Raw genomic sequence first — 11478 nt, forward strand, 5'->3', positions numbered from 1 at the left:
TTACTACGCCCATCTCTGGAAGCGCAAGAAGTCGCTCGAGGCCCTGCTGTCCACTCGAAAATGGGACCGCGATATCCGCCGTCGGCTGGCACGCGCCCACACAAACATAGAGAACTATGCAATCGAACTCACCCGGCAGAGCTGGTACAACATTTGTTGCCAAATGAACAAGACCCTTAACACTCGAAATACGTGGAGCCTACTCAGACATCTGCTGGAACCAGCTGGAGGAAAGCTCCAAGCACGCCAACAGCTAGAGCGAATCTTCCACTTGTATCCTGGCACGCCAGATGAGCTCAGACAAGAGCTAATTGACACCTACATTCGGCCCGAACCGGCAACCAGCCTCCCCTTTTATCAGGGTTCGGACAATCCTACCTTAGACGCTCCGATCACTTTAGCTGAAGTCCGAGCAGAACTTAATCACCTTAAGACCAACTCAGCAGCAGGCCCCGACCGCACTTCTTACACAATGCTTAGGAATCTAGACGACGCCTCTATTCATGCCCTCACCGACTACCTTCAAGAATGCTGGGCCAGCGGTACCATTCCGAAAGAATGGAAGTGCGCCGATCTAGTCTTTATTCCTAAGCCGGGAAAACCACCCACCTTGGCCAACCTCCGCCCCATTTCTATCACTTCCTGTGTGGGGAAGTTGATGGAACGCGTGATCCAGACGAGACTCCTTCGCTACCTCGAAGACAACCACCTCCTACCAGACACGATGTTCGGCTTTCGCCCTCATCTAGCAGCGCCGGACGTTATGCTTCTTCTTCATCACCAGGTCGTCATGCAACGCACCCTTGACACAAAAGTCATTGTTGGTCTCGATGTTGCCAAGGCTTTCGACAACGTCCTCCACGAAGCGATTCTTCGACAACTACAGAGCCTTGGCGTCGGACATCGTACGTATGCATACGTGCGAGACTTTCTCACCGACCGAAAAATAAAACTGGGCGTCGGCACGGCAAATTCCCGCATCGTCTCTCCTGGCAACCGCGGCACACCACAAGGCTCCGTTCTGTCACCGCTGCTTTTTAACGTCGCACTGATAGGACTACCTAAGCTTCTGGCTGACATCCCCAACTTACACCACAGCCTGTATGCTGACGATCTGACTCTTTGGATCACGCAGGGCAGCGACGGCCAGATCGAAGAGGCTCTCCAGACCGCCATCGATCGTGTCGGTAGGTACCTCGATACAGTTGGCCTTAGCTGTTCGGCGACTAAGTCAGAGTACATCATCATCCCGTCCCCAGGACGACGTGCACCAAAGGTACTTCCTGAGATGAACCTCCAGGTCCAAGGTAACCCCACCCCTCGAACGGATCACATCAGGATTCTAGGCCTGCACTTACAGGCAAACGGCAGCAATACTATTTCGCTCCAACGCATCGACCAGTCGGTTGTACAGATCGGACGCCTTCTCAAGCGAGTCTCCAACAAACACCGAGGTATGCGAGAGTCCAACCTCCTGCGCCTCGTCCAAGCCTTCATCTGCTCCCGTATCACCTACTCTGCACCTTACCTACGTCTCGCCCGCGCCGAAAGCGAACGGCTAGAGACGACACTTCGTAAAGCATACAAAACGGCCCTGAGTCTTCCCATGTCCACAGCCACTCACAAGCTTATGGCTCTCGGCATCACCAACACAGTGAGCGAGCTGATTGAAGCTACCCTCACCGCCCAATATGAGCGGCTTTCACTCACACACGCCGGCCGAGCGATACTGCAGCAAATTGGGATCTCACCAACGAGGGCGGCCCCCAACTATGCAGACCTCACACCAGAATATCGTCGAAGTCTCTGCATCCCTCCCATTCTCAAGCGGATGCATCCGGAACACCACGCCGAGAGACGGGCCGACCGGGCACGTCAGTTCGAGAAGCGCTTCAGCGGACGTCCGGACGTCACGTATACGGACGCCTCTTACCACCCCTCGAAGCCAGCGATGGTGGCGGTGGCCCTCGCCCCCTACCGTAGCTGGCACACAGCATGCAGCATTCGCAAAACAGAAACGGTCACCGCAGCAGAAGAGGTTGCCATCGCGCTTGCGCTAGCTGACCCTACTACCAAAGTTGTCATCAGTGACTCTCAACAAGCCATCCGCAACTACGATGCTGGCCGCATCTGCCGCCAGGCATTACACATTATAATTTCTGCTCCCCCCTCTTCTACATCCCGTTTACTCCTTTGGGCTCCAGCCCACGAGTCGTTGAGCGGAAACGCCCAGGTGCACACACTCGCCCGAGATCTTAGCTGCCGAGCCGAGTGTAGGGTTCACCGCGCCGCTTCCCCTGATACAACTATGCCGCGCGACTCACTACTCACCACTTATACGGACATCCTCCAGTATTACCGACTCGGAAGATGCGTATACCCTCCTGCACACCACGATCTAACAAGACGTGAGGCCGTCCAATGGCGCAAACTACAGACAGGCAGCTTCCCACACCCCCTCTTATACAGCAGAATCTTTCCGGAACGGATAGCGCCAAGGTGCAAACATTGCTCATATCCGGCGACACTCACACATATGGTGTGGACGTGCACGCACTACAACACAGACAACACAAACACTCCAGAGTCGTGGGAGTCCCTCTTGCGTACCTCCGAGCCAGAAGACCAACGCCGGCTCATCCAGCGCGCGGTGGAGGCTGCGGTATCCCAAGGGATCCCCGCCGACCTCCTCTGAAATAGCGCAACCAGTCTTCGTACTGGTCCCCTCTTTATGATTTTTTTGTTTGTTCTGGGAGCAATAAAGATACCACCACCACCACCACCCATGATGTAGATAACGGGAGCTCCTACAGGTGAAAAGAAAGCATTAGCATCGCCAGAAAACAAATCAACGATCCGCATTTGTCAGCTTATCTCATGCGGGGGCGTGTGACGTATCTGCGGAATATACGATACGAGCAAGACGCGCTGCCTGTTCATCTGAAGTGAGTTAATGCAGGGTGACGTTCTCACAAAGGACAGCCAAGCAGACGATGGGCCCAGCTGAGCGCGCTACGTGGTCATGCGCTTACTCACTCTAAGCCAAAATCGAGTATTTGAGGTGTATTTCTGCCACACAACAATAATCGTCATCTGGCTTGCTCGCGTTTCCTTTCTTGAAAACCCAGCTCTCGTCACTTTCCTGTCAAGAATGCCATGTCACGCTGATAACGCGCGCGCCGTTCGTGACCGGAAAGTGCCGCGACCGCGGTGATAACGCGAGGAAAGCACGCGAGGTGGATGACGATTGTTGTTGTGTGGCAGAAACACTCTCAAAATACTCGATTTTGGCTTAGAGTGCTCTCGCCCTGTTTGCAACTTGGCTCCGTCGTACGGCGCTGACGCACAAAAAAGTCAGGGAGTTTTGCGAGTGGGCGTTCGTGACATGGGAGGCGGGTTGCAGAGGCGACACAGAACGGCGACATGGAGAAGCTGCGGCGAGACTGAAGGGAATTCACAGGCATATCAACATACCTAAGAGGCATGGAGGAAGGAACATACTGAGGAGAGGCCCTGACGTCACTCGTTGTGAAGCCGTGGTGAAGCCGGAAGTCGGCCATATTGACTGGGCAAATTCTCCTCTCTTGTTTACATCCGAATGTAAAGCGAAAGGCGCGACTCTCTCTCCGGCTCGAAAAGCACGTGGGCTGCGCGGCGCGCGCGCCGGTGCTATCCGAAACCAACTGAACGGATTTTAACGCGCTGTTCTGCCGCGATACGGCTGACGAAATCTCTCCGTCTGGGTATTGTACTCTTGCACTGCCGCCGTTTACAATAAACTCCGCTAGTTGCACGTTAAGTTTTTTTTTTTATTTGAACAGTTTCTTGTGAAAATAAAGATGTTATGTCGGACCAGCCAATTCATTGCCGCGCAACGAACCAGGCGCCGAAATTTGTACGGCTTCTTTCAGATCGCTTTTCTTTTACGCTTCTCTTTGGGCTTTATGGAACTTTCGGCCAGGCTGTGAGCTAGGCACGGCGATACAAAAACATGTCTTCTCTGCAATATACCCGGAGGCCCGTAGTTATGCCACTAAAATCGGCGTCGGTGGAGCATGTATACGTGACAGCCCGTTGAGGTTGCGGCGGCCTCCTTGTTTTCGCTTCCCTTATGTCCGAAGCGTACTGTTTTCAACGGATATCCCAAAGGGCAGGATTTCATTAGGGCGAAGCAGCGAACACCAACTGAAGGTGCGTGAGAAGATGTCTCTGGTGTGGATCACGCGCACTGGTACCTACGGAGAACTTAAAGGCGAGGATCGCGTTAGGACGAAAGCTGGGAAAGCCAGCCGAAGGAATGCGTGGGAAAAGGTCTCCCGGATGGATCACGCGCGGACACAGCCGCCAAGGACGGCGGGGAAAGCCAGCCGAATGCGAGGGAAGATGTCTCCGGGATAAGTGGCTAGTTATTTGAGAACAGGAGAGAGAAGGCGCTTGTTTCTGTCTCCCTTATCGGGAACATAGCTAAGCGCCTTGCTTGGTGGTGAAGTGGTGGTTCACGCGCGGACACAGCCGCCAAGGATGGCAGAGAAAGCCAGCCGACGGAAGGCGAGGGAAAAAGGTCTCCGGGATAATTGCCTGTTTATTAGAGAAAAGAGAAGGCGCTTGTTTCTGTTTCCCTTATCGGGGACCCGGCTAAGCGCCTTGCGTGGTGGGGAAGGGGTGGTTCACGCGCGGACACAGCCTTCAAGGATGCCCGCCCGGTTCAAACAGCGCCCGTAAACAAACACAGCATTCCTCCTTTCTTAACGAAAGCAGGATATGATTGTGTACACCTGAGGATTTCGAATAGTACGAGCGGCACGTCTTACTGCGTTGGCACTATCCCTCGAAGCTCCACTGCGAGCACGTCGCTGTGTGCGCGGTCACAGCCGCAATGCCCAGCTGTTGTGTGCCAGGATGCAAGTCGCGCGGCTCACAAGGAGTACCAGCCACCTCCTACCATTTGTAAGTAAATTTACTTATTCGGTGGACGCGTTAGAGTAGAGGCCAAGCGAATTCGCATAGTGGCAATCGTTCTGTAGATTTATAATATTACATGTTATGCTGCGTGTATACATTACTGTGCAATACATATGTTGTGTAACCATCCATTATCAGGTTTCCCAAAGATGCCGTTCGTCGGACAAAGTGGATAGAAGACTAACAACGTTTTTAAAGACTAACAACGTGACAGATTTTTCGGATTGCTATAGTCACAAATATTTGTGGTGAAATATTTTTGCACGTCACTGAATTGTAGATGTACTGCTCGATGTGTACTTCACAATTTTCCTCCGTACTTGTACTTGTCATAAGTGTCATTAAAATGTGTTTTGCTCCTTCTGTCTTGAGTTCTAAAATAATTTGGTCACCATCGTTCGAACGGCTTTGTCCGACGCGCATTCAACGAGGTGCACCTGGTGACCTTGTGCAGGTGTGAGTAGACATTTTAACGAGTTTTGCTCTAATACAGACAATACTGCGAAAAGCGAGCATCTTAAGCGAAGCAGAACAGGTAATTTAATACGCACAAGCATGCTGTAACTGTAAAGGAACATGAAAAACAAGATTCAATTACAGTCCTGAATAAGGACCTGCGGGCCGCAAATGCATCGTCCGCTGTCATAATTACCAACACCGCATAACTGTCACTGACCTGCAAGGCATTCATTGAACAGATTCTGGAGCACAGTTGCTATCTTCTATGATGGCTCTTCAGCATGATTTTGCTGGACACTGCAAATCCAAAGTAAGTACGTATACGCGCGCTCGTTCCACGCTTTCTAGTTCAGAATTCTGGTTACAGCCACCACCGGGAGAACACCGCGTAGCTAACAATGCGGCACAAAGAATGGATGCTGCCGTACAACTGCAGCACGCCACGGTTAGGTGCGAGGCCCACGAAAACGCGCACACCGCCGCTGAACCGCCGGACCGATGCCGCACCGCACCACATCAATAACAAAACGCCGCCATTGTGCCCAGTGAATATGGCCGCCATGACGTCATTTCCTCCACACTTTTCCCGCAGCGCGCCGGCTGGGCATGCCCTCTCCTGTCTTTCCTTCCTCCGTGCTAAGAGGAGACGGTGAACGGCCAAGGGAAGAGCGGTAGGGCGTTCGTTGGTAGCTCGTGGTTGGACGAATGCTTGGGCGTTCCTCAGGAGCGTAGCCGCGTTGCTCGTCCTTTGTCGCCTTCTGCAAAACCGCGAAATGTGTCCTCGATAGCCACTGTAGTAACAGATAGATTGAGGAGGACGCGGAGTGGTGTAGTATGGCTGGACACGCATCGGCGGTGTCAACGAAGCCACAGGTGGGTGGTATCCTGGTGTAGGCACATGGATGGTGGTGGCTGCAGGGAGTGCCGCAACGTCGGCGTACGTTGGCACCTGACGAGTGCAGGGACTGTCGGAACACGCTATACACGTGACGTGGACGCTATCTCTTGCCTAATGATATCCCGTAAGTTTGTTGGAGCAGAAGATAGAGGAGATTCTGGAGCGTAGGAAGAGCAACGCCTGTGAAGCTCTTCCCGAACGATGTCGCGGATCAGCGTACGTAAGTCGAGGGCCCCAGGAAGACGAATGTCCACGGTATCGTAGCAAAGGCGAAGAGACTGGAGTTGTTCAAGTCGCTGGGAAATGATGATCGCATCCTGAGTGGTGGCAGGACTTTGCGTAGCAAGGGCGTTAAAGGCGATGGTGTTGATACCTTTAATAATATGGCGTATTTGGTCGGTCTGGGATATGGCGGAGTTTACACGCTTGCACAATGCAAGGACATCCTCAATGTACGAGGTGTATGATTCACCGTGCAGTTTAAGGCGTTTAGCCAGCTCCTTCATCGCTGTGTCAGTGTAAGTGTGGGGGCACGGATAATATGACGAAGCTGTTGCGTGAACGTGTCCCAGTCGGGAAGATCTGGTTGATGGTTCCAAAAACAGGTTTTCGCGACATCAGAAAGGTAGAAGGGGACATTCTGCAACTTCTGTGAGCTGTCCCACCTGTTGAAGTCACTGACAAAGTCATAGTTTTGTAGCCAGTCTTCGACGTCATCCCCGCGTAGACCAGAAAACACTGGTGGATCACGCGGCCGGCTGTTGATGGCCGGAGTGGATGGCGGAGGCTTGATTGGACCGGTGGCGTTGGAAGACGCAGGATCTTCTTGAGCGGGCATGTCAGGTGGTATGACGCGATGACCCGCGCGGAGCTGCGGTGAGAACGTGCGAGAGGCCTTGGGGATCGAAGAGCACCTCCGCCACTTATGAGGAACCGCTGTATTCGAGTCTAGCTTGAGCTCTTCTAGAATGATGATGATATACATAGATGAGGAAGTTGCACAAATGATGATGATACGTAGAGATGACAAAGAAGAGTCACTGATTTGCTGCGCTCACACTATATATATATATATATATATATATATATATATATATATATATGTCTTTAAATCCCACTTCCACATTGAGGAGTTTAATAGAACGTAGTCTCTTAGGTGTCGACCACGCGCTATCATTCTGAAGATCTCTAGCAGGAGACTCAGAGGTATGCGCAGGGTTCCCCATTTGGAGGGGGAAAAAGTTTCATATGAGCGCCGCGCTCCCCCCCCCCCCCCCGGCGTTGGAGGAGCGCAAAGGGCAACATGCTTCACAGCTGATGAAACAAAACATGGAGCGATGACGTGCTACTCACATTGGCCCGCCTTTGGTCCCTAGTTCCCCGGCTGTAAAGATGAGAAGTAAACAGTTCTTCAAATGCAACATTAGGGGCCTTCGGCCGCCATTATCGTTCATAATCTGCGTGGCCATAGCTGAATAAACGTATCGGGTAGACTTCGCGCCCCCTCCTTGGTGATCAGGGGGGGTCGACCATCCCCACTCCCTGTCCCCCTCGTGCGTACGCCTATGGGGAAACTCGACATTCATTTTTCAATTTACGCAGACATCGAACCACCTTGTAATTAACGCTTGGCTCAAAGTGAAAAACTCCTCATAGGCTGCTACTCGATGACTGCATAGCATCAAATAGATTCCCACAATGCGTGGGATCTGCCGAATTTTTTTTATTATCATGCTTACTTTGTTAAACATGGGCCAGACAGGAGAGAGTAGAGTAATGCTGGCAGAGGAAGCTTTAATAATACCAGTGAAAGGAATTTAAGATGACTAAAACTAATTCTCAGATGGCAGGAAGTACCATTTGTAACTACTACACCTTGTGTGAAGCTGGGGTTACGAATTTTTCCGCCAGAGGTTGTTTTCTGGACGTGTATTTCAGTAGTTTTCGGTCACCGAACTGGTAGTGAAACCTTTTGCTGATAAATAAAAAATGCGTACCATCTCTTCTTGGCATTTTTTAGGCAGGCATGTCCAAGAGTACCTTTGTAGACCACCAAGAAATTGCCCTTCTTTATTGGCGACCAAGTCTGTGCGAAATCATTCACTGACTGACTGCGTCGGGATTGCTTTGTATTCTCAGTAGCATTTTTTGTTCTGAAAGCTAGGCGCTAAGCGGTTCCAGACTTTTTAACTTGTCGTAGCTTAAGCGGTGGCATCAACTGTTCATCGGCACAACATATTCTGCACATACAAATTCGTTTGAGGGGCATTTTTCAATGAATGTTTGACTTGTCACTGACCCATAATCCAAGTTTAAAAAGCCTGAAAGGAAAAAAAAGCGGGAAAATAAACCCGCCCCTGTCAAATAGCTGCCAGACAGGACGGCCCACAGTCCGTTGTCAATGGACGGAGACCTAAGCCACGCTCTTAAAAAATACCGGGCCCGCACCAGAAGGGGGTTCGGAGATCTCCCCTCATGAAGCCGTGCGGAGGGGCCCGTGCCCACCAGCTCCCCGTACTCTGCGCATATGGTTCTTTCATCCAAATTTTACCACTATGCCAGGCTACCTGACGGGTTTCCCAAGCCTGCCAGCCAACGCGAGTTGTGAAGAGGAGGCATTGTCTTTTGTTGTGGGACAGTTAGCTTTGGCATTTCAAAGCGACCGGCTAGCATAAGCACTGTCCTTTTCAAGTTTATCTGACCTCTGTATGAGCACGACATTTAGCCCTACGCTGCTTCTGTTGGTGTGAATTTTGACGAAGTGCAAGATAAATGACGACAACTGCAAGCATTGTCTTCTCTTCATAACTGCTTCAATCTATTGCGCTTCCCAAGAGAAATTGAAGCTGAATTTCCTCATTACTGCCGAGATATGGCAATCAAGAAGAAGTTCTTGATGCAGTGTAGCTAGTACCTGCGCAGGCCTAGGAATTGGCACTCTGCCATGTTGTCGAAGTACCGCAGTTTTCATAATCACAGCTGTTTTCTCTAGGTTGGGCTGCACTCCATACTTGCTGATGACATGCCTTTGGGAAGAGGAGCTCTTCGTGCGTGAAATATCACTCTTCTGGTTTTGAGGTGAGCCCAAATAACTTAATGGCGTGTAACACTGTGCCAAGCCTCCTAAAGTGGTCGCCGAAACTTTCAGAGAAAAAGATGATGAATAAAAAAATCACAGTTTCGACGCAAGGGCGAAGCAATGAATGCGACAGCAAGAAAAGCGGCCCATGATGGACGCGCCGCTACGCTGCAAAAACAACATGCCATCCACCCAACCGCATACGCGGGCGCTTGCCCGTGGTGTGGAGGACAGCCAACTCTTTCTCACATTACGTGGGAATGTGAATAAGCCCCCCAAAATTAACTCGCCTCAGATTACGGCGCAAAAATTCAGGACGGAGCAGTGGGAGACCTTGCTCGCCAGCGAGGAAAAGGAGGCCCAAGTGGCCCTCCTCCACCAGACGCGGCGGGCTGCTGAGGCCAGTGGAGCCCTGGACTAGAGGCCCCACCCACCGCTTCTCAAACACCTTTTCCTTTTTAATAAACGTTTTTCAATCAATCTGCCACCCCCCCCCCCCCCCGGCAGCAACTACCGCGCGAGCAGACAGCGGAAGGGCAAGGTTCACCCTGCGCAAATATTAGAAGAAGCGAGCGAGCTGACCGACGGCTTTTAAATGCGCCCGTTGGGCTCCGCGCCATCTCGCTGGTAATGAAGAAACGCTTATAAGCGCCTGCCGTCTCTGAGTCCTGCAAGCGGTAAAGGGTGTGCATATAACGCTCGCCGTTAGCTACCTGAAGACTCTGTGTTTGTGGTGTTGTGGTTAGCGCCACGCGCTGCGGAGAGCGAGGTCGATGGTTCGATTCCGCGCTTCGGAAGACTTTCTAAATTACTTTTCTTTGGAAATTTTATTTATATTTACATACTTATGCATATACGGTGCATGACGGCGGCGGCAAAAACCAGCCGAGACTGTCCATGTAATTGCTATCACAATAAAAGATGATGACTGCCACCTTAAGCCAGGCAAGACCGTGTCGACGTGCTTGAATGTCGCAGCTGCTGAGCGAAGCCCAAATAGCATGATTTCACACTCGGAAAAGGCAATCTTGCATGATGAAGGCAGTTTTCGCTCAATCCCTCAGATTTCAATGTGCCAGTAGATTTCAATGTGCCAGCATCACACGGAATTTTTATTTCAGTTAGTAGGAGTACATGAGAACTACTGCGCTTGAAATGCAATCTTCTGCCTTTTTAAATGCTTCTTGTGCCTTTCCTCAACGCCATCGTGTATACGTTTCTAATATTATAGTATGAAGCTTTGTTTTGCCGTTATTGAAACACATTTCCATTTGTCAGCATCTCTCAAATAGGCATTCTAAAGTCTTGCTGTTGTATACTACAGTTTCCTGTTCATTTCCACACACTCCAAAGACAAGAATATAACCTGGAATGCAAATACCACAAGGAAGTCCTTCATATGGCACCAACAAGTTTCTTTTGTAATGTATTACGGCGTACCGCAAGCCCGAACAGCACGTTAAGCCATCAATGAAGACGTTTCGAAATTCGGAGTGCAGTCAGCAAGCTTGATTCATCACGAAGAGAAAGTTTGCAGTACCCCTCTAACAAGTCCTCCTTTCAGAGAGCTTTTGTTTTAATAAGATCGGCTAGAACATCATTAAAAATGGGCTCTATGTGTCCATCTCATTCCAGAGCTTTGCTGAGTACTCGGGAATGGGTGCATGCTCGCACCTAACTATCCTTTGTTGCGACAAACATTCTGCTGCCTCATTTTGTTGGCTCTACTCTGATGTAAGTGGGGCAGTTCTTCAAGTTGGTTTATCTTATGACTTTCTTACAGTGTTTTTATTTGCCTTATTGTTCCTGCTTTTCATGAAGCATTCTGCAGCACTGTTGTCATTTCAGTGGGACTCTAATTGTGGTCAAGCATTTATTCGTTCTAGTCAATATTTCAATTCTTAAAATATCTGTAATGAAGGCAATCAACCTGCTTTTCTTGTGTTAGCAATATGCTACTAAACTTAAGGCAGTGCGTACGCATGGTCACCTTCTATGCTACAAAATCTTCTCTAAAATGCTCTTGGTCATTTATCTGACTGAATTACGATTAGAATGAACTAATAGCAAATTGGTACAC

The 11478-nt window shown here is 50.4% G+C and overlaps 1 protein-coding gene across 1 annotated transcript; it reads left to right on the top strand.

Annotated features, from left to right (window-relative positions):
* Positions 1–658: 658 nt before the first annotated feature.
* On the top strand, positions 659–2720 carry LOC125758057 (uncharacterized). The gene has a single exon (XM_049414703.1). The coding sequence runs from the start codon at positions 659–661 to the stop codon at positions 2693–2695; it is 2037 nt and encodes a 678-aa protein (XP_049270660.1). The 3' UTR covers positions 2696–2720.
* The last annotated feature ends 8758 nt before the right edge of the window (positions 2721–11478 follow it).

This window comes from Rhipicephalus sanguineus, chromosome 1 (assembly GCF_013339695.2).
Source record: "Rhipicephalus sanguineus isolate Rsan-2018 chromosome 1, BIME_Rsan_1.4, whole genome shotgun sequence".
In the NCBI taxonomy this organism is placed as follows: domain Eukaryota; kingdom Metazoa; phylum Arthropoda; class Arachnida; order Ixodida; family Ixodidae; genus Rhipicephalus; species Rhipicephalus sanguineus.

Excerpts from the sequence above, each read along its gene's own strand:
- LOC125758057 (XM_049414703.1), top strand. The coding sequence starts at position 659 with ATGGAACGCGTGATCCAGACGAGACTCCTTCGCTACCTCGAAGACAAC.